This window comes from Ictalurus furcatus, chromosome 17 (assembly GCF_023375685.1).
Source record: "Ictalurus furcatus strain D&B chromosome 17, Billie_1.0, whole genome shotgun sequence".
Taxonomy (NCBI): Eukaryota; Metazoa; Chordata; class Actinopteri; order Siluriformes; family Ictaluridae; genus Ictalurus; species Ictalurus furcatus.
In genome coordinates this window covers 16835359-16859532 of record NC_071271.1, presented here as the reverse complement: position 1 = coordinate 16859532, position 24174 = coordinate 16835359, and the positions used below count along the sequence as shown (strand labels likewise).

General features: G+C 37.2%; 1 protein-coding gene and 1 long non-coding RNA gene across 2 annotated transcripts; one reads left to right on the top strand and one right to left on the bottom strand.

Annotated features, from left to right (window-relative positions):
- Nucleotides 1-39: 39 nt before the first annotated feature.
- mipepa (mitochondrial intermediate peptidase a) lies at nt 40-24003 on the bottom strand. The gene is made up of 19 exons (XM_053646812.1): nt 23465-24003; nt 20399-20572; nt 19929-20017; nt 19743-19829; nt 19427-19490; nt 18610-18792; nt 17875-18031; nt 17653-17701; nt 17043-17103; nt 16885-16937; nt 14618-14771; nt 14401-14478; nt 13877-14081; nt 11077-11186; nt 10908-10982; nt 10689-10805; nt 6369-6490; nt 5898-5971; nt 40-1629 (listed from the first exon to the last, which is right to left on the bottom strand). Exons 1-19 carry the CDS (start codon nt 23612-23614, stop codon nt 1529-1531), a joined length of 2103 nt encoding a protein of 700 aa, XP_053502787.1. The 5' UTR covers nt 23615-24003; the 3' UTR covers nt 40-1528.
- LOC128621211 (uncharacterized) lies at nt 3608-18599 on the top strand. The gene is made up of 3 exons (XR_008388246.1): nt 3608-3697; nt 10902-11001; nt 18464-18599. It is a non-coding gene; the product is annotated as an uncharacterized LOC128621211 (long non-coding RNA).
- Nucleotides 24004-24174: the final 171 nt, after the last annotated feature.

Here is a 24174-nt window from a genome sequence, read left to right as displayed (position 1 = left end):
ACATGAACTTTATTGCTCTTCATATTTGTAAATAAATAAAGATCACTGAATTGAACAAGAGTAATACATACATAAAAAGATATTTCAATTACAACAAACTCTTCCAACCATAATTCAATACAAAAATGTGAAGCTCTGTAGTTTACCTGTAATTTAATGTTGTTGGTTACAGTCTGTATCTACAGCAATTTTATCTCAGTGAGTCTAAAGGATTTGATGAAAATCCCCAGAACATTGTTAACAAGAACGTTCCATGTACAAAAAAAAAACAAACTATAATTTAATAGGTGCTTCTTAACAATCAAGACACTCCGGAGGAATTTAGCCAACATTCCACAGGCGCTTTGTAGATGGGAAAAAAAGCTAGCAGGGAATTTGTGATCACATGTCTAGGGCTTTGAGTTAAGGCAGTGACCATGATCAAAAAGATGAAGGGATAAAGAGATTAATAATAATAAAAAAATAGACAAACAGACAGGGCAGCACCTGAGTGAATAAATGTGAGTGAATAATTAAATCAATTTCAAAGTATTTGGTTTTTTCCATGGGGGATACCCTGGAAAACTTTAATGGTTCTCTATGGACCTACAGCAGTGTTTTGCTCTCAAAGGGTTACAAGCCCTTTAGAAGAACCCTTAATGGACCGGTCCCAATAACAGCAAGCACAAATGTTAAAGTAGCTCAATTTAACACAGTGTTTAACACAAGCTCTGAGGCCAAAATGAAAACACTATTCAATTACACATTATTCTCATCAAATATTATAATGAACTCATGCAGGATTTCCATTGAAAATTAGTTCTCTTAGGGATTTAGGTGTATATCCATGTATGCAATTAGTAAATAATAAGGCATAATTAGTGCATATTATACATGTGTCACAGAAGGATTAATTTCATTCTAATTATTAGGTTCATGTTTCTGTTAAAGGTAAAGGTTCTTTACCAAGTGACATACTTTAGCTTTTTTAACACACTTTGATTAATCTGATTACCAAAGCCTTTACAGGCTGAAGATGTGGTGCGGTTCAGTTTGAAGTGATTATTAGGTGTCCACGTACTTTTGGCTATATAGTGCATGTTGGAAACAAGTGATGGAAATTCTGCTTCGGATAACATTTTCAATGTTAGTATAAAGCTATGATATAGCTGTAGCATGTTAGCTCTGTGCTTTATGTTTTGTGTTTTATTGCTGCCTCAGGTAAAACTAGCATTTGTATTGCTAATTGTAACAACATAAATGGCAAACGAAATCGCATCTCTGCTTATATCAACTTAATGTTGGATTGTCAGTGTAAAATGCTTTGGCTTGGGCATAAAAAAAAAAAAATTGTATCATATTTCTAGTGGCCTTTATATTCAACACCTACAGAAAAGGACCCTATTCAGAGATCTCACTGTGGAACACGTAACCTTAATCACTTCAGAACGGATTGCAGCATTAAAGTGTATAACTGTGACCCTAGACAGCCCCCGCTGAGTTCTAGGACCTTCCCTTTTATTCAGAGTAGGATTTGAGAGGTAGTGATTCATCCCTCTGAGTCCATGAAGAATGTCTCAAAATCTGGGTCCAGTTCAGAGACGAGGGCATCAACAAAATCCTCGATGGACGGTCTTTTCTGCAACATGCCTGCATGAGAAAAGTAAAAGAATTAAAAAAAAAAACCAAAAAAAAAAAACTAAGAAAGCAAAAATGGATTGTATATTACTTTAATAATACATCAGAAGAACATCAAGCACATAGAGGTACAGGTTCAATAGATAACAATACACGGAAAGGAAACAATTCACAATGTATAATATGCATTCAATCTATTGATTTGAGTACAGAATTTCCTCTCACACACACACACACACACACCCCTGCTAAGCAGCTCCCTCACAACATTGCTGTGACTGTGTGTGTTTCAGCAGTCAGCCTGTTGCCTCCTGAACTGTGTGTGCACTCATTTTACAATTCCATGGCTCTCACGCTTTGAAGTCTGCTCATTTCCCCTTGAAGAGTTGCCAATGTAAATAGGCCCTCCTCCCCGCCCCCTCTTTCCTGCATGGGTCACCTCCAACACACACACACACACACACACACACACACACACACACACACACGAACCTACATGTGCACACTGTTAAAGACATCATAAACTAAATATCAAGAATCACTACCATATATAAAGAACCGAAAAAAAAGGTCCTATTTTACAACAGTCCTGTTAAACTCTGGCACACAAACCAAAAACAGCTCTGACTGAAAATTATATCTTGTAATATCCTGTGGAAAATCAACCTTACCCAGAGGACCGTGCACACACACATCCACAGTAAAGCAAACTCATAGCAAAGAAGAATCTAAAAAGTACTAATCAGTGACTATTCAGTGGACCCATGGGTTTTAATAAACTTAATATGCAGAGGGCACTGGTGTATCAGTTCAATAGACTCAACTTCAGTCACACCTTACCCTGGGGCAGATGACTGACACACGCGTATGCATGTGCGTGCATACACACACACACGTATTTAACGCACAGCGCACAAGCTTACGTCAGTTAACTTTATGTCTGAAAACTGAATTCTAACACTATAGTCATACACTAAGCACTTAGGAAGTGTTTACATGTTATAAGCAAGGACTTGCTTGCAAAGGAATGAATCACCCTCATGTCGTAAATGTGTCCAGGGGTAAGAATGACCAGTTGTAATAATAATAATTATCAGTGCAATGTTAAACTCTCACGTGGTAATCGGAGGGTGAATCTGCATAAACTGACCTCTATTTAGATGCTTGCTGTCTCTTACATCACCATCACTTTCTATAATAACTGCAATTTCCTGACTTTGCTCCAGATGGGACTAGCAGGCAAGCTTCAAGAAATTCTTTGCACATAGTAGACAAAAGTCATCAAGTTAAGGATGCCAAATAAAATATAATATATCTATATATTTAATATGTTTTTGGTATTGTACAGTGCCTTCTTTAAATTCTATGAAAGAACTGATCATTTTCAGCAATAGGCAGTCAAAAGCCAACCACACCCATCAGAACATTTTAGATACTTTATATACACATATACATACATACATACACACACACACATATATATATATATAATTTCACTGTTACAGTTTCTCTTCAGAACAGCATGATCCTAGTTTGTACAGAACATTGGCTGGATTCAACTTCCAATGCAATTTGGCAAGCACATTTCCTACATTTCACTGAATATTTATTTATTTACTGGCAGAGCAGGAAGATGGCTATCTCCTTGATTGGTCCAAGGCTCGACAGCTTGGTTTAATGATGACTCTTGGGGAGCAAACTCACAATAAAAAAAAATAAATAAAAAAAATTTATAAAACGACATCAAAGTGTGAGCGAGAGCTATTTCTTCTCAATTAAGCCCCATGTAATGGCATGGTATCGCTCCCACAGGATCTGCCACACCTTGAGGTTTTTGAAGTCTGCACTGTGCTGGAGCTTAGCTGGGCATAATCAGGCATGGTATAACATGATTAGGGTTGTCCTGCTTTGACTTTGGGAAGTGGATAAAATCAAGGTTTCAGTAAAAGCACACTTTGTGATTTAACCACTACAAAGTGACGACCTGGTCATTCAATACGCTATAAAGCTGAAAGACACGGCTGAAGGAGGTGTTACCCGATCAAATCCTTAGACCGAGCATGAGAAGCAACTAACAATAGTGAGTAACTTGAAACATGTTTGGAAACTGTGTGAATGCTGTTTACTCTATTGTAGTATGATAAGGGAACAAAATGTCTTTGCAATACCGAGTGTCTAAAAATGTGTTTGAGTTCATAAGTTTGTAAAGTATTCATAAAAACTAAGCCAAGTTCCTCTTGGTGCCCTCTGTTCTTAAACTCTACTTTGACTTTAATAGGTTGTGCTATTGGGATTTACAAGGAATTACTGCCTTTCTCACATCGATTGTTTTTTCTCTTTTCTCCACCACTATTTTGCCTGCATTTGAAACATGTCACAAGTTGTAACCCATAACCTCATATTACTCCTAAAGGCAAACTACTTCATCACAGCTTCTATAATTACGGATCAGGGGTAAACCAGCTTCAAAAGAGTGAACAGCAGAAAATGGGTGTGCTATAATTTATAATTACCTTCATGAAAATCAAGTTGACTTTTAGAAAAAGACTTAGGAATTTTAATTAACTTATGATGAGCAATGTTACACTTTGCATATCTACTTTATAAGCTGCAAATGCAAATCGTAATGCTGTTGAAGAGGAACTGTGAAGCCTCAGTTATGGGTTTATCACAAAACTCCAAAGAAAGAGAAATTAGACACAGATCCAGTTCTTGATTTAAAAAAGCAAAAAAAGAAAGAAAGAAAAAAAAATAAGCCAGACAACTAGCACACAGCCCTGCACATACAACTCTCTGTGCTTCTGGCTGGGGAACACAAGGCTTCAGTCAGCATGGCAGTCAGTTGATCGTTTTCTGCTCCCTGAGCTGCCATCTAATCCGTCCGGGACTTTTCAGCACCAGGAGCCTGAAAGACGCTCAGGAGTTGGTGCATAGCCAGCGGCGGATTTCTGTAGGGTTCTAGGATGACTGATTTCACTCGAGCTGCCGTGGAAACCAGGCCCAGTGGAGCAGGGTGAAACTGAAGCCGTCTCCCCACTTGGCAATACATGGACAACAGTAATACTCTCATGGGGGGAATGGTGAGACTGAAGAGGCTCAAATTTTAGGATTATAAAAGAAAGATACATATTTGCACAAGAGTGCGGTAAAAAAAAAAAAGTGTTCTGCAATGACGTGTACAGCAATGATGGATGGGGATAAGGGTTTGAGTGAAATAATGATATAGTAAATATGTGCAGTGAGCTATCAGATCTCTGAACTCAGAGAAACCCCTGCATTTTCCACACTAAATCCGTGTTATGATCCATTATGGCGGCAAAGGGTATTAAGACTTGCTGCAACGAGTCCTGCTTAATCTAGCACCACAAGTAGGAAAACAGTCATGACTCATACAAATGTAAAATTAAATAACACAGCTACTGTTTTATGACCAATATACTTCATGAGTCGTGATGCAGTCCCACTACTTCAGAGACTTTAGAACCAGTATAGCCTGTGGTGTTGTTTAAAAAAATGCTGCACTACATTGCTGTTTGCCCAACTCAAAAACACCTGGTTTCATTTTATGGACTTTGACAATCAGCCAATGAATGTTAGAGTATATAGTTCACTAAATTGAACCTCATAACTTGATTTTCTTGAATGTGGCTTCACAGCTTTGAGTAAACAGATTCAACCAATAGCCCATTTTCATTATCAGTTTCTATTTGCACTGGCTGTAAGTAGCATTGGTAAAATGGAAGTGAGCAAATCTGACCTGTGCTTATTAAGCAACATTAAACTGGCTAGCTACTTAAACCCAGCAGTGCGCTAAGCTTGAAAGCTAGTGACTTATCTTATAACATTATTTTATAAAGATAATGTTAAGTCTCCATCAGTAGCTTTTTAACTTTAGTCATTGTACTTTTAATCTTGTAATTAATACCAAGTTGTAGCAAGGGTGCCAAAAGTAGGTTAACTTAAAATGTGTTGACCAGTAGCCAAGCCACTAGCAAGCTTGCTAATGTTATACCATGCAATTAAAGCCAAACAGAAGCAAGCCTTCGAATGTTAGGCTATTATATTGTGTAACCCAATTTTTATAACAAGCTAGGTAACATTAGGCTTACTATTGTGCAATTAAAACCAAATTAGTTATTTAATTTTCAATTACCAAATTATATTGTGTAATTAAAACCAGTGACAGGGGTTTACTATTGTTTACAGACGGACATACTACCCAGAAATGTAATATCTCCACCACTCAGAGGCAGAGGCATTAAAAAAAAAAAAAGGCTCACCTTCCACCATCAGCATGGGCTCCTTCCCTCCCCCATGAGCCAGCATCTCTCGCCGGTAGCGCTCTCCAGTTTCCCTGACACAGAACCAACACAGACACGTTCAGATAACAGAGCCAGCATGGCCAGCATCACCAGCAGGCCATGGCCTTAAGAATAGACTCTTCAGAATAGTTCATTGAAATACATAGTCTTAACAAAACCAGGTATTAACTGACAGGAAAGCAGAAAAACGAATAAATCCATTCACCAGTAATAAGGGTAAAGCTCAAACAAAGCGATGGTGGTGTTTTCTGGAACTGATTAATGATGGGGTTGATTTTCATGCAAACTGTACATTCAAAGTTCAGGTAAAACAACCTTATTTTTTGTCTTGGATGTGGTGATGTCCTTTGAAAAAGCATTATTAAGTGGATCAAATGGTTAAAAAAAACAACAACTGTCTCTCATATAAACAAAGCCACATGAGCACACCTGTTTAAGGGGTCCTTATGGAAACACTGCCTCCAGACCATGGAGGCTACAGCTCGAGACATCAGGTAAGAGTAGTACTTGGCCCCGTAGCCAATGAGGTGACTGAATCTCAGCTGCCATGCCTGTATTTACAAAACAAATTAGAGCTGGATTAGTGATTACAAATGTGCTCTGGGGTTTTCATAGCTTGGACAGCGTTCATATGCTTTGTTTTTATGACTTCAAGACTGCTTGCATTCAGTCCAGGACAAGTAGCAATGCAAAAGTAAAGCCCCCTTAACATTCAGCAGTTAAAATGGCTCAAGGAAACATTGTTGCGTATTGTTTTAAACACGGCTGCGAAGGCTCGATTTTTAGAATTGTCAAGAAGGAGAAACATATTTGCACAAAATAGTGTAGTAATAAACAATATGTCCCATGTTTAGATGGAGATGAGGTGTTTTAGAGTGGAAAAAGCTGCCACTTGGATCCAGCCTGCAAAAGATCCTGTTGTATTCAGACTAGAGCTAGAGGCTGTTACATAAAGCTCTACACTGCTTTTTATTAAATCATTAAATTTCCAATCCCTCTTGGATACAAGTAATCCAACTTGAATGAGGCTCATTTTGTTCTTCTGCCTTTAATATATTCATGTACAGTTGAGGTTAAGTTTACGTAGGCCTTGCAGAATCTGCAAAATATTAATTTAAAAAATAAAAAATAAATAATAATAAAAAAAAGAGGGATCATAAAAATTGCAATTTAAAAAAAAATTTAAAAAAATGTTGTACTACCTTGAATAAGCTATTTCACATATTACGGAATTTACACAATTGAACCAGTTCAAAAGTTTACATAAGCGGAGTTCTTAATACTGTGTTGTTACCTGGATGATCAAAGACAGTTTTTGTGATAGTTGTTAGTTTCATGAATCCCTTGTTTGTCCTAAGTAGTTAATCTGCCCACTGTTCTTAAGAAAAAACCTCCAGGTTCTACACACTATTTGGTTTTTAAGCACCTCCAGCATATTTGACCCCTTTCCTTTTGAGATACATTTTTTTCCACACTCAGGGCAACTGAGGGACTCGTACACAACTATTACAAAAGGTTCAAATATACACTGTTTCTCAAGAAGGCAACACGATACATTAAGAGACAGGGGGTGTAAACTTTTGAACAGGATGATCGGTGTAAATTGTTATTATTGTGTCTTCTGGGAAACTCATCTGAAGGGCAGTACTGGGAAAAAAAAAAAAAAAAAAAAAGATATTCAAACAAAATAATTTACACTGATCATCCTGTTGAAAAGTTTACATCCCCCTGGCTCATAAAGTATCGTGTTACAGTTATTATTGTATCTTGTGGACTATATGTAGACATCTGTTATGTGAAATAGCTTATTCAGGGCAGTACTAAATAAAATAAAACAAACATTTAAATTGCAATTTTTATGATCCCTCTTTTTTAATTTAATTAACATTTTGCAGATTCTGCAAGGCCTGTGTAAACTTTGAATCTCAACTGTATGTTTAAGTGCAAAAACCATCAACCCTTTCTCCACATATTTTGTGTTCTGGACAATAACCACTTTTGAGATACAAAGTGTTTACACAAACCTCTCAGCACATAGAAGGCTTTGGAAAGTCCGGAAAAGTATCTAATTTAAAGCATTCATTTCCAGATGTGGGAAAACTTTTGGAAATTCAGAACATACTTAAACTATTATCTTTGGACATTTCCTTATTCGCTGCATTAAAGCAGATCATTCTGCATTTTCCATTTTCATGATACAGTTCATTTTAATATTAGCAAGAAAAGTGAACAAAGTCTAAAAAAAAAAAAAAAAAAAAACCTTGAAAAAGTTTTTTTTGTGTTTTTTTTTTTCTAATGACAAAGGGACAAGAAACCTGTAATACCCTTTTCTGCATTACAAAACATTTTCAAAGCAGGGCTGACTTTTCATTTATGGTGAAGTTAATGTTTCAGGCCAAGTCATACCCCAGTTACATTTTGAAGAGCTTAGCAGTTCAAAGGCACTGCTTAGAGACAGAAACATCCATTACACTGCAGAACAACAGGACATTTTATCCTGTTTGAGAAAATGAGAGATCCATGCTTAATGGCAGGCTATAATATTTCTAAACATGTGATCTATGTGCTATGGGAAATAAAACTATAGGCTTTAAAAATAAATGCTTATTAGACAGTAGTTATGCATACTGTAAACAAGAACATTTTATTCCTGATACGACTGAAATCGGATCTTCAGCAAATTAACATAGCTAATCAGGGACAGTAACATTCAGCCATGCATGTCTAGGGTTAAAATTTTGGACACTAACAGGTTGTTTGAAAAGGATGGGCTTATTTAAACATTGGGTGGGAGAGAGTGCTCTAGTCACATGAAATGTACTCAAGCTGCAGAGTGTCAGCCTGACAACTCCCATCTGGCACATAACGACTTTCATAAGTGTAAACAGCACTCAAGGAAGGGACCTTAACGTGTAAAAACTGAACTCTAACGAAGACCAGGATCAAACAGCTAAACCGTAGTACTATGCCGAGGCACTCTTAGATCAGCTGGGTTTTAGACATCCGCTATTTCTTTAAACAGAAGATTCAATTATTTTTGCAACTAGACTAAAGGCCCATGTGTCCAGAGGCTGTACATTTTACATACAAGGAGTTTACAAGAAAACAGATATTGTGCAAGTAAGAAAATTGACATTTCAAATGATGGTTCATTCCTTCATTCATCCATCTTCATTAACTGTTTTAATGCTGGTCAGGGTCACATGGTTCCAGAGGATGAGACTGGGGTCCATCACAGGGCACCACACACACACATTCACATACCCATTCTCACCTAGGGGGAATTTAGGGTGTTTTTCACACATATTAGTCCATTTGCCAAGTCTGAATCAGGGCAAAATTGATACTTGGTTCCTTTGCTATTTTGTTTGGTGTGCGTCTAGAAATTGCAAAAAAACATGGAGATAATGAGCACCCTGGAGCTGTGAGGCAGCAATGCTACCTACTATGCCACCATGTAGAAGGCTCAATTTAGCATCATTAGTTTAATAAAATATTTGTACAATCAAATACGATCAATTTACAAAATGAACTAACTAGTTCAATTACTATATTGAAACCATTTTCATCTTTGATTCAACATAATCAAACAGAGGAAATATCCCACAATGCATTTCCATACTCTTAAAGCATGTTAACCCAGACTTTGAGCAAGTTTCAATGACACTGATCTTTACATGACAGTATGACGAATGTATGACTTTAAGCAATTTGGCCTTGCTGTAAATGATGAACGTAAGCAGCACTGAAGTGCATGATGAGTGGACAAGAAGGATTTTAAAGTAAGCACTGACAATCTCTTTTATCGCTGATAAAATATGCTTGAAAGAGCAAAATGGATACAAACTATTAGCAGCATTCCCCTGAGAAGGAGTTTAAACAGATAAAAAAAAAAAAGGAAGGACCGATGATTTAAAGGATGGTAAACACACTGGAGCAATTCAAGGGGAATACTTACTGAGAGAGAGAGAGAGAGAGAGAGAGAGAGAGAGAGAGAGAGAGAGCGCTGATTCCCCATGGTTTCACATAATTACAGACTAGTAGAAATTTTAAGTGCCAATCCAAACTCAAAAGCGTAACTTTACATTGCCCTGGCTCTCAATTGGCCATCTCCATGTTTAACTCCTTGCAGCTAAGGATCTGCAAGAAGCATTTTCTTTTTTAAATAGCTCCTGAAACAAGAGAGTTTCAAATCCTTCCCCTAGGGAGTGTTCATTCACAGTGTAGCAATCAAAAGTATACCACTGCTTTTAAAGACCGCCTAAAAAAGAAAGACGAGAAGGAGGAGAAACATTTTAATCCGATAAATGCTTGGGTATCAGACATAATGATTCTGTGTGGCAGCCAAAATTCTCACCTCTGATGTGCTTTTTGTACTCTTAAACAGAGCACATGTGCAAGACTGTAAGATGTTATTAAAGATTAGTCAGGGAAGGAATCCGAAACATCCATTAAGTTAAATAGCTGTAATGGATCATAATATTTTAGACCACCTGTAGGATATTAAATGTCCCGTCACTGCCTTGCTGCATCATTAACCATCCAATGTGTGGCATAGTCAACAAACATCTTGTTTAACTGCTGTTTGAGCATGTAGACAGCAAAAAAAAAAAAAGGGCATCCAAATTTCCAAAGAATTACAGATAAAGTTTGTACCCCTTCTTTTTAATAATAAAAAATGTGTGGGTGTGTCAACATTACAACCACCACTCTACTCCATGAATCCTCATTTAGCTCTCGAGTACTTACTGTGTTGGGAACATAAGGTAAGCCGTAGTACTTCTGTTGCATGTCTATCAGGATATCGGTTGTTGATCGTGTTTGGGGTTTGCCGTGATAAACCTGGTCCAAAGCTGCATAGAAAACCTGTAACACAGATTTAAAGCAACAGTGTGTTAAATGATTTCAGTATTAAATGCATCATGTATAATGTTGTCCTATTTTTTACATGATGGTTCACAGAATTACCTGAAGTTGTGTGTCAGCAGCACCACACACTTTCTTGGATTCGCAAAGTCGTGCCACCATGCTCTCAGGCAAAGGCTTGGAGGATATATCACAGGTACAAAAACCTCTGTTATGCATAAGAACAAACTTGTATAATAAATACTGCATGTGCAATAAAGACACATATTACCTGTCCTGTCTGATAGTGGCGAGCAAACTGGCCGATCACACGATAATCAGTGGCAAAGTACTCCATTAGTATAGAAGGCACCTCAGCGAAATCAGTGGCACACCTCGTTCCTGTTAAGTCAGAAAGAAGCAAAATGCTGATTCAGAATTTCTATTACAAATGTGATTATGCATAGCACAAGCAGGCCTTAATAAAAATCAGTTCAAATTTCAGTTACAAATGTGGAAATACATCGGACAATTAAGGAGATCTTTAATTAGTCCTTCAGTTGAGTGCAAATGGCAACACAAAGCACTGACCTCAATGTGGTGTCTGACAGAGGGGCTTTATACAAACTGTGAGGGTGGTTTTTTTTTTTTTTTTTTTTTTTAAAACCTAATTTGATTTCAACACCATAATTCATTTCTTTCATTTCCTTTAGTGTTCTGATTATATGAAATAAAGATTTTATCATGTCAGGATAAGGACTTGTTTTCTATGCATTGTCAAGCATGGTGATCCTGAGAACGGAACAACTTTTGGTGATGTTCAGATGAATAAACTTCCCTTTATTTGTAAAGACTCCAGTGCATGAGGATAAAAGCATTTTAATTTCAGAATATGATATAAATAGCAACTGCTACATGTCCTTACCAATAAACATTTCAAAGTAGTGCTGTGAAAAAGTATTGGCCTTCTGTTTTTGTGTAAATTTAATTTAATTGTTTCACACAAAATATTGTTTTTAATTGATAATGTTATTTACTGAAGCAAACAAGTTATCCAATACCAACTGGGACTGTGAGAAAATGAATACTTTTACTGACTCTCCAAATCAGCTGTACTAGACTCAACCAGGCCTGATTACTGCAAACCCTGTTCAATCAAATCAAAAATTAAATACAACTTCTTAAACAGCATGACGTTGGTTAAAAGGTCTTACCCAGTAACACACTGTCAATATTGAAAGAAATTCCAGAAATGATGAGGAAGAAGGTGATTGAAATACATCAGTCTGGGAAGGGTTACGAAGCTATTTCAAAGGCTCTGGGACTCCAAAGAACCACAGTGAGAGCCATTATCTCCAAATGGAAAAACTCGGCACAGTAGTGAACCTTCCCAGAAGTAGCCGACCTTCCAAAATTCCTCCAAGAGCACAGAAACTAGTAATCCAAGTCAAAAAAGAGCCAAAGACAACTTCAAAGGAACTACAGGCTTCTCCTGCATCAATAAAGGTCACTTTATTGGTTACTTATAAAGGTCACTTTAAAGGTTCATGACACCACTATCAGAAAGACACTGGACAAAAATGGCATCCATGGAAGAGTGGTGAGGTGAAAACCACGGCTAACCCAGAAGAACATTAAGGCTCATCTGAATTTTGCCAAAACACACCTTGATGATCCTCAAACCTTCTGGGAGAATGTTCTGTGTATTGAGGAGTCGAAAGTGGAACTGTTTTGAAGACAGGGGCATAAATCTATATCTGGCATAAACCAAACACTGTATTCCACAAAAAAAACATCACACCTACAGTCAAGCATGGTGGTGGAGGTGTGATGGTGTGGGGATGCTTTGCTGCTTCAGGGTGTGAGCAACTTGCAATAATTTAGGAAAACATGAATTCTGCTCTCTACCAGAAAATCCTAAAGGAGGATGTCCGGTCTTCAGTACTAGTCCTATAAGTAAGTGAAAGACTGACCTACAGTTATCAGTGTTTGGTTGAAGTTATTGCTGCTAAAGGTGACACAAACAGATTTTAAGTTTAAGGGGGCAAATAATTTTTCACACAGGTGATAGGTTTTGGATAACTTTGTTGTTTTTTTGCTTCAATGAAAGAAAACAAACTATTGTGTGTTTACTCAGGTTGCCTTTGTTTCATGTTGCATTTCGTTTGAAGATCTAAAACTATTTAGTACGAGATACACACAAAACAGGAGAAATCAGTGTAAACAGCAGAATAAAACAGTACTGTATATAGAGCACAGTACTTATTTAGCAAGAGATTATGCAAATATTACTTTTGTACAGCACTGTATATAAAAACTTAGATTCGTGTGTATTTATAAATGAAGCTTTAATTAAATCTGAATTTAGTTAAATCTGACTGTAAAATGAAAAACCTAGTTATAAACAGAATTACCTGCTGGTGAGGTCTGAAAAAGGTTCCATTTTATACCTGATTTTATAAGAGAGAAATCATACTCTCTGTATACTCCTATATGATACCATTAATTTCAGTTAAAAACAAAAGGATGGCAAAATGCAAATCTATTAGACCACCGTTTCCTCTTTGGAAACTTCTTTATTTCCAGCAAACTCAGCACAACGGCCTCGAATGCAGTCTCACTGAAGTGTATTTCAGGGTAAATTTGGGGGTGTTGTATGCATATGACATAAGCGACCAGGAGGCAGGAGCTACTTTCAATCATCATTTGTGCTCAAATTGCCACTTGATGTGATGTCATACAACATTTTCGTAAAGCAGATGCAGATTTGCTCATATGTCACTGTGTACATGAATGTGTACTCATTTCTATCAATGTGTTGCATGACACCCACATTTCATTTTTAACATGCTGGAATTACTTTTATTTGTAAATAAATGACATAGGAGGTAACATTGAGGTATATTTTCTTTAAAACCAGAAACCACTGGAGAATGCAAACCTCTGTAACTTATTGGATGTTAAAATCTATTTGTCCCAGTGGCAGTATTTTCTCCCCTCAGTAAATAATTCATATTTGTAGACTGTAGACAGAACCAAATGTTAGTTAAATTAACCAAAGTTAAATGTTTAGAAACATGCATGTGTCTTACCAGTAACATGCTGGTAACGTGTGCGAGCGAGCATTGAGTGCATGGCGTGACCCATTTCGTGGAAGAGGTTCTCCATCATGGCTGGTGTGAGGAGAGTAGGTGCACTCTTGGTAGGATGAGGGAGGTTCAGCATGAGCACCACCACCGGCAACTGGTACTGGCCATCGTCCAGCCGCCGTCCTCCACGGATAGTGAAATGGCAGTCCTGGGAAAACATAAATGTATGGTCAAATTCTTCACACTAACATGGTAACACAACCTAGAAACAGGAACATGGCATATGTTTGACTATTATTAAATAATCCTTTATACCTGTATGTGCCTACTATAATTGGTTGAGATGATTTTCAGACTCAAATGTGGGGCTTGACATTTGTATAACACACAATATTAATGTCAATATACATCCTATTGATATACGTAATATATCTGTCAGTCATGTGAACTTTATATGGCTCAGTTTATTATAGCCTGGAAGCATATATGACACATGAGAAGTAGAGCATATGTAAGTTATACTCTACCTGATGAGGTTTGTCTGGTCTATAGAAGAAGTCACAGTAAATGTATCCCAGCAATCCTTCAGATTCATGTACCACTGCCTGAAGGTACAATTTAAAACGACAGATCAGAGATCCAACATAATAAGCAGTAAGGAAAGTCACACTTTGCTGTCTTTTGTATGAAGCTTTTTCCCAGTCACATAATCTAGCCTACAGGTGGAGTGTCTAAGCTGCTTACCAGTTTGCGTACATCCTCACTCCACACTTCTCCTGCACTAGGCTGTTCAGCCAAAAGTGACACACCAAAGAGCTGTGTAAAAAGTCTGTTCAGACCTTCCATACAGACTCCGAGTGAGAAATAAGGGCTGTAGAGGCTTGGCTCAATGTTAAACCTGCAACAAGCAACAAGCACTTCGACATGATGGCACAAAATACACATTCAATTCCCACAACAGAAAAGCTGTTACTCTTAAAAGTCAAAAAGCAACATAATGAGACACAAAACACATTTATCCTGTTTCTGAAAATATTTCTCTTAAGAGTAGCAGAACAAATAGAGAAGAAGATAGGAGACTTTTTAGGCTTTAAGTAATTTGTATTACTTGAACAGTCAATCATATCCTACATGGTGAGCATTTAGGCAGGTCCTCGTGATACTGGACAGATATTATCCTTGTATTTTACATTTGTGTAAAAATAAGTGCAGATTTGAGCATGCAGAATAATGTATGAACATATCTGTGTCTGATTCATTAAACTGTCATATGAGATCAAGTGATGATTTGAGCACAGTTGATAAATCAGCTTCAGAAGCATGAAACTAGCACATTTATTTAAATTTAGTCATATAAAGTCATTTACTTAGATTTCATATGCCAAAATGCAAGCTTATTTATATATATAAACAAATTTGCACACACTAATGAATGCAGGTATTGTGACAGTGAGCCGATACAGAAACGTATTCAATAGGCTATCTAGGATCTGAGGATGAGAAGAAGAAAGCGTAAATGGTGATGGGTGAAAAATTAACTGATGTGAATCCATGTCAGAGATGCTTCCGTCTAAGGTTGCAGCAAAAAGACAGTTACGGAAATTTGCTGTTTTTTTTTTCTATAAAAGCTGTTTAAGGTTGGAAATGGGAAAAAAACTGAATAGTACTTATGTGAACTCTATTCATATCCAAGATTTTGACCAATTTTATAATAGGTCAGATTTAAATGAAGTCATACTTTAAAAGACTAATTAACTTTTATATAATATAAATATTAATATAATATATTTTTAAAATATAGGTGAGCCAAGCAGGCAACTAATAAAAGGAAAGGAAATAAAATAAAATAGCAGTGATGTGTTTTAGCATTGATATAATATTATATAATAACTTTTTTAAAAAGTGTGATTATATGTGCCTTTGCTCAGCCCAAAACTCAGCACCAAAGTGCTCAGCACTTCTTGGTGCCTCGTGTGTAAAATCTCCACCTATGCTTATTCGATTTTACATTTATAAATTATATATTAAATGCTATTGCTCATACTACTCTATTTGCTATACGTTTTGAACATACTGAATTAACAGCAAATCAAACATTTTTTTCAGGTTATTAAATCATTACGCACAAATTTCCATCAGACATGTCTTTCCTCATACGGATTAGCAGCAATTAAAATATTCTTGGTTCTTCAAGCAGTCCAAACACACACTCAGTGCAGATGATTAGGATTACTGTATTTTTAGAGGTCCTAGATAACAGACAAGTTATACCAAATAAAAATTTAAGAAGGTAAATTAAAGCCCTTTCTAGATGACTTTAGTTCCGTTGATATGGACCTCTGATAATATTAAATTCCTTACAATGTATTAAATTACCTTATTAATTATACTTTATCCACTGCATAATGTATACCATGTATTAATGTAGAGTTCTAGATATCCAAGTATAATGACTACAGTGTGAAATTAATCCATTAAAGTCTAACATATTACATTGGCCTTAAATTAAGTACAGCTCTTAAGATGTTTCAGAAATATTTCAGTCTCATGTAGCGGAAAAAAAAAAAAGAAAGAGTCTTAACGACTAAAGAAAACTTCCTTTCCTCCCTCATTCAGACAAAACTGCTGCCAAAAGCCCCATGTTGGAAACCGCTCAGAGGTCCTAAAAGCAAGAATGCTTGCAATAAAAGCCTGTTAACATGTCTGCCAGTGTAGCAGAGGCTTTAGTGAAGGACTGAACAGTGCAGCCAGAGCAGAGTTCATTAATAAACTGGGGACGAGCATGGCTGTGCAATCCTAAATCTCAGAGCCAAATTTCAAACAAAGGGCTTCAGCCACTGCCGGCTCTGTTTAAAGAGGACGGATTTTAAAAAGACAGATCCCAGGGTTGGATTCTAACTGCATTCATCTCAAGAGAGATAAACGACAAACACTATGCAACACTACAGTAAGAGAGATACGATACTTTATGGTACTGTTATTCAATAACTACAATATTAAACCAAACTCACCTCTCAGCACGTACAACACCACTCAAATAGGGGTGATCCCATGGCATAAGATCCTGCAGTGCAGAGACATAATGCACTGAATGTTGTGCACATATATGTGATGCAGCTACACAAACTGTTCTTATATAAGCAAAATAAAGCACTATTTAGGTGCTTACTGGATTTCTGGGATTGAATCTGGTCTTCATTTCTCTCATCATCTGAAAGTCTTTTTCAGTCCTAGCAAATAAGCACACACCAGAATTTATCTGTCACACTAAAATGTGAAAATTATCAATGGTGATTTAACATTTAGTGCATACTGTCACCTTGTGGAGAATAATGGCATTTATTAGAAAAAGCATTTTGCTGAGAACCTACTCACAAGAAATGCATGTAAAATGCACACTTTTTTGGTCCACAATAAAGGAAACTACAAAGAGAGACATGCATTTTTTGTGCTGGAATTTAGAGAATCATTGTTTTCAATCCCATCCGCTCCCACAGTTCATATTTATGTTTATACCTGCTTGCAATATTTTAATGAATGAACTTAGTTGGGTATTTTATTTTAAGATATAAAAGAATCCTGGGAATACTTACAGGACTATAGACAAAAATGAGATATGGTATAATTCCTGGGAAATTATCAGAAGGCCCTGCGCATGAACAGATACTTATATACTATGATGATGTCATAATGTCATTTTTGAATGACATTAGAAATGTGTCCCTTTTTCAAAATCATTTGATTCATGTTAATCATCTAGTTTATATGGAAAACTCTACCTGTCTTTGAGTTTGTCTGTCAAAAGCTGCAGGAAGGTCATCACAGTGTCTGTGGGGAAATAATAAAAAAGACTTTAAAATGCAGGACAAAGTAGGCTTCTAAATTACAATAAACTGTGTTTATTCAGAGCATGTTTGTTCAGAGAATTTGAATAATAAAAAACACAAAATATTTATTCACAAGTGGGAGGAGCACAACCTGTACAAAAAAAAAATTATTACCTGGGCTTTTGGCCATGGCCCCTTTTAACGCCCTGTGTGCATAAGATTTATAGCCGACCAGCTTAGCCAGTTTATGTCTACAAGACAGCAGTTCGTCAAGGGTGCGCATCATATTTTCATTTGGGTACAGGAAAATCCTGTAGGCAACTTCCCGAATCTGAAATCACAAATACATAAGATATACACACACACGTGTCACTGCAAGATGATATATTCCAAATGTTTGCTTCAAATCCAGACTTTTTCAAGATTTCCATATCTCCATATAGCAATTCTAAACTGGCTTTACATTAGAACTGATAATATAACCAAAAAAATTACATATTAAAAGCAACCAGTGCTACGTCTCAAGATTACAAGAGAGACATGCGAGTTGTAGAAATGATGTGCAACAGATATGGGTCTTTATATTTTATATATAAAAATGCAAACTGTCCATTTTTGGAGAAAATGTTAGTGAGGGTCAGTCATTTCAAAAGATACGGACATAGATCAAATACAATATTACAATATGTGTATCCTAACTAAATGTGTGACAGTGTCTAACTGCAATGATGTCCAACTCAAACATTTTCTTTTCTTTATACAGAGCTACTGCTGAACTACTGTGCTATAGCTGTTTTTAGTGAAATGGCTACCACAAGGAGTCTGGAGCAAACATGAATGATTTATAAATAAGATCAACTCAAAATGCACAGAACTATGAAACACAGACCCCCTGCTTGTGAACCGTACCAGATCATCAGGTGAATCAGCATGCAGTCCCCCAATCTGTACGTATTTCCCTTCGTTGGTAAATTGATGGAGGATGTGTTTAGGGAGTGCTCTCATGTCTATTCGGTTTGGCATGTGGCAGCCCATAAGATACTGATTATTGAGATCCAACAGCTGAACATTCAACTTGACTGCTTCTTTCCTCTGAGAAAGAAAGAAAGAAAAATAAATAAATAAATAACAATTTTTGTATATATGAACGTGAATGAATGAGAAAAGAATAAAACATTTCAGCATTCCAGGTCATGCTGTTATAGGAAAATAATAAAGTTATAGTTACCACACCAAAGTTGATTATTTTCCTACAACTCCATGACCTGAAATGTTTTATTCCTCTTTTTTTTTTAAACCACATCTATGCCAAATCTAACAATTTTATGTACTAAAGAATGACATTTCATTGTTTTATCTATTTATAGCTACATTAAATGTTATGGAATGTCCATGAAACAAGTTCCTGATGTCATATGAAACTGGTTTACAGCAGCACCAGTCTCTCCTTTTTCTGCATGTTAAAGTTAATATAAAACAAAATAACGGCTTGTTCAAGAAACAGGAAATTGCAAAGTCTTCCGTCATCAAGACATTCCCGTATCAGAAAACTTAAGGCAAAAGCCATAGTGTTATAGACATTCAACAACTTCTGACCAATCGGATTCAAGAACTTAAGAGTGGTGTGGCATAAAGAGCTGCAAAATGAATTGTAGTTGTAGATGATTGTTCGTTCAATGGCAAATTAAAACATGATGAAGATGAAACCATGTAAAATGAACCTGACCTGTTTTTCATCCAGGTGAATCCCACTTATCTCAAAGTCAAACATGAACAGCTCAGCAACTCTCCTATACAAAAAAACAAGCTTGAATTGTTCAAATTAAGGTGTTTTTTGGGGTTTTTTTTACATTTATTAATAGAGTAAACAAAACCTTCTAAAACAGATGTTTAAAAATACCGTATAGTTTTATATCAGCTTAAAAAATAAATTGCTGATGAAGTAAAAAAGGGTCATTAACCATCAATATTATTAAAAGGAGGAGCTGACAAAATTTGACCAACAGTTACATAAACAAAGAAAAACAGTACTAAAGACATACCTTGTTTCTGGATCCAGTTTGGCCATCACCTCTTCATTACCCAACAGGTCCTTTAAACTCTTACACAACTCAACATTTGTGTTAAGCCTGTGATGAAGATCAGTGGGAGGTTCACAACAAATAAGCAGATTAGACTAGATTTCTAGATTTATCAGAATAAGAGAAGTGCATGAAAGGTAGACATACTTCTCGACTGTAGTACCGATCTGTATACAGGTTTTCTCTGCTGCATCTCGGTACAATGGATCAGGATGGGCCACTTTAATAAAGTCTGCCTATTTATTTAAAAAAAAAAAAACACACAAAAAAAAAACGCAGGGAATAACATTAGGAAATGTTCTGTAGGAAATAACATTAATCTAACTTATTGTCCAGCATCTCTGACACCACTGTGTAGATCAATGAAAGAGTTATATTTATTTTTACTTATAAGGCCATTGTACAGCAGTTATAAAGCTACATTAAAATTTCTTCTTACATGTAGAACAAAGAGACAAGTGGTTATAAATTTCCTCAAAGGATTTTGGTAAGCAAACATTTCAGCAATGTCTGAAGTTCGGATATATTTTGTTGTAAAGTACTAACATATATGATCTCAGTGTTTCCTGTATAAACAAACACATGAATCGATAAATGAATATATGAGTCAGGGTTACCAGATCAGCCACTCTGCATAAACTGTCCGAGAGGTTATCAAATGTTTCCACAGTCACACGGCCAGGCGGCGTGCTGCAAGCTTTCTCCACCAGGTGCTCGGTCTCCTGCAGAGCTTTCTCCTGCATCACCTCAAATCCATCTGTGCAGCTCAGCTCAGGAATGCCAAACAAACCCTACACCAACATGAACCATACATGAAGAATAACAAGTGGATGTAAAGTTACAGGCTCCAGCAAGACCTTTGGAAAAATGTAAAAATGAAAAGTAGCTATAAGGAAATAGCAGAAGCATTGTAAATGCCCATTTCCACCATCAGGGCAATAATTAAGAAGTTCCAGTCAACTGGAAATGTTATGAATCAACCTGGAACTGGACGTGTGTCTATCATGTCTCAACGCACTGTGATGAGGATGGTCCGAGTGGCAAAAAAACTTCAGGGATCACAGCTGGAGAACTGCAGAAGTTAGTTGCGTCTTGGGGTCACAGAAAGCCTCCAAAACTACAATCTGAAGCCACCTACATCACCACAAGTTGTTTGGAAGAAAAAAGCCTCTACTCTCATCCAAAAAACAAACTCAAGCGTCTTCAGTTTGCCAGACACTACTGGAACTTCAAATGGGATCGGGTTCTATAGTCAGATGAAACCAAAATAGAGCTTTCTGGCAATAAACACCAGAGGTGGTTCCTGCAGGACATTCCTGCCATGGCCATCACAGTCCCCTGAAACCCATAGAAAACCTGTGGGGTGAACTGAAGAGGAGACCAGCTAGCATGGAACTTTGAATGATCTGTAGAGATTCTGTATGTAGGAATGATCTCAGATCCCTTGCCATGTATTCTCCAACCTCATCAGGCATTACAGGATAAGACTCAGAGGTTATCTTGGCAAAGGGAGGTAGCACAAAGTATTGACTAAAAGGGTGCCAATAATTGTTATATATATCAAAAGGTTAAACAAGAGACAATTTTTCACAGCCTTCTTTGCTCATATTTACCAAGGGTGCCAGTGTAAGTGGAGGGCACTATACATATATACACAATCCATTATCTTTCAGGTCATGTTCACACCAATACATCTACTCTGAATTAGAGTGAAAAGAAAGTGGGAAGGAGCAGGTCTAGAATATACTTGCTTAAAGTCTTTCAATCATTGCTGACGTCATGTGATTGGGTCAAATCAAGGTTCATGTAGATATGTTGCAGGGTTTGATTGAAAGCAGCCCCAAAACAACTTTAACATGGACTCATAGACCTATCATTTCTACCTTGGTTAGGTCAAAATTGTTTACAGTGTGTGTCAGACTCATCAGACTGATTGTCTCTCATCTCGTGTTTGTGGTTTTCATGGACAGGTTAGACTCTAACGTGCAGGGGTGTCAGACCTACGGCCCGCGCGCCGAAACCAGCCCGCTAGGTGGTTCAATCCGGCCCCCAGGATGAAGTTTGAAAGTGAAAAAATGCATAAGAGACACGGACTAGAATTTTTTTTTTTTAATAAAATGCTATTCCTAAATTATCCGCTAGGGGTGCACTGTTTTAATCAGAGTAGAAGACGCGGCAAACATGTCTGGGACTCAGACCGATGGTAGCAATGCGCCTCCTGCTGTTTGTTATTACGGTGTAGTCTACCCTATTTTGTACTCGTCCCCACAACCTCATTAACAAAAATGTCTTTATCAAAAAGGAGAAAAGTGGATACAGAGTGTAGAGTTTTCCAAGAAAAATGGACAGATGAATGGGTAATAGTTAAAAATGTGCAATTTAATGTTAGTCAACAGCTTCACTACAAAAGAGTTTGGTTTGGTGGAATCCTATTGTTCATGCAATGCCATAAATTTTAAAGTGCAATACTATATTTGTCAGTTCCAAATACTTGTGACTTAAAGTTTTTTGCATTTGTACAAACACTGTGACCAGTTGTAATGCACACATGTAAATGATATTCAGAAGCAAAATGCATGTTTGTTTTAAGAAATCTGAGGTTGATCATGATATGTTTTCTAAAAGGATACTTCATTAAATATAGATTTCCCTAATGTACTTGTACTTCTTTGCACAAAAACAAAGGGAAAAACATGGACTTATTGTTATTTATAGGTAATTATGCTATGATTTTATTGGCCCGGCCCACTTGACATCTAATTAGTCTGTATGTGGCCCCTGAACTATAATGAATTTGACACCCCTGGGTTAGAGGGAACATCCTTGATATTTGTAGATGATATTCTCTCAACACTGTCAGAACTGGAACACTGACATGCACGCAAGCGTTTCAAAGCCATGATTCTCAGAGCGAGATCAGGGGGCAAGTTAAAAAGTATTTATTTATTTTTAAATCTTATTTCACATGTGATGGAAAACAAGAGTGTGAGCTTGAATGGGGTCAGCGACAACAGTGTTATAGTCACTGTACCAGTCTGTACTGGGGGAGCAAAAGCTCAGGCTGTGGATTAAGCTTTTTATTTACCAGACAATCCATGTTCCTATGCTCACCTATGGGCATGAGCTGTGGGTAGTGACTGACAGAATAAGGTCATGAATATATGGAAATTAGGTTTCGCCACAGGGTTTCTGGGTTTACTCTCTGTGCTAGGGTGAGGAGCTTGCCATCCAGGAGAGCCTTAGAGTAGAGGTGCTACTCCTCCAAATCAGGAGAAGCCCACTGAGGAGGTCTGGGTACTTTACAACAATGTCCGCTGTATCGGGGACTGGACAAAGAGCTCTGGGTAAGACCAGCACCCACTGGAGAGATTATATCTCTTCTGGGTAACTGTGGCTAGGAAGAGACACTGAGCCTGTGGCCAATGTGACCCCTACCAAGAACAGTAGAAGATGGATGGATGTTCACCTTATTCTGTTACATATAGCCTTGTGTGTTCATAAATTAAATGAATACAAAAGCAGGTGTTCCCATTCCACTGATAGATGGAAGAGAGGGAGAGAGAGAGAGAGAGAACTGACAAACTGCTCAACACTGATTAATCATATTCCTTCCTGATAAACAGAGCTGATAGAAGAGCCAGTGGGTGTGTTGCTCACAGAATGAATGAAGGTAGCTTGCATACCACATTTTGTTGAAACAGATCCAGTCTTCGGACAGCTTTGGCGTTGAAAGCAGCTCCAACAGGTGACCAGGTGGTGACATTTCTCCTCCACAGCTTTACAGCAACTCTGTGCCTTAACACACTCAGAAACAACGCTTTAGAGGCGGACATGGCTGAACACTTATATTATGAAATGTACTAACATTTACTCGCAAGCACGGGAGGCTAGCCTGTTAGCTAGCTGTATATAAACATGTATGTAAACCTGTTCTTAATTGAATCGCTTTGCAAGCGTTAGAATATCAATATTCAACATCCATTCAACTATCTAATCTAACTTCACCTGTTTCAATCGTTAATAACCTCATTAGCAACTTAAAGGTTATTCATGTGGGCTCCAGTATACCAGTTAGACCTCCAGGCTAAATCCCAAAACGCTCCTCATCAGACATTAAGTGCACTATATAGGGTATCACAGGCCTCTATTATAAGTGCCATGTAAAGCGCACTAGGAAAAGGGAGGACAGAGCCGTTTAGGAGTCCATCCGAGGTCACGTGGCCAGTAGATTTCTTCTTCGTGTACTTCTTCTTCTTTTGGTTTTAATGGCGGTTGGTAAAACAACTTAAGGTGCATTACCGCCACCTACTGGACTGGAGTGTGGGCAGCAGATTGGCAGGGAAAAAAGTAATAATAACAATAATAATTACTGAAGTCTCTCACTTATCCCAGT

What these genes read in the sequence shown, in the direction of transcription:
- mipepa (XM_053646812.1), bottom strand. Translation starts at nt 23,614, where the DNA reads ATGTCCGCCTCTAAAGCGTTGTTTCTGAGTGTGTTAAGGCACAGAGTT. An exon ending in ATCGGTACTACAGTCGAGAA is followed by an intron (nt 19,830 to 19,928) that starts GTATGTCTACCT and finishes TCTTCATCACAG; the next exon opens with GCTTAACACAAATGTTGAGT. An exon ending in CTGCTGACACACAACTTCAG is followed by an intron (nt 10,806 to 10,907) that starts GTAATTCTGTGA and finishes TCTGTGTTACAG; the next exon opens with GTTTTCTATGCAGCTTTGGA.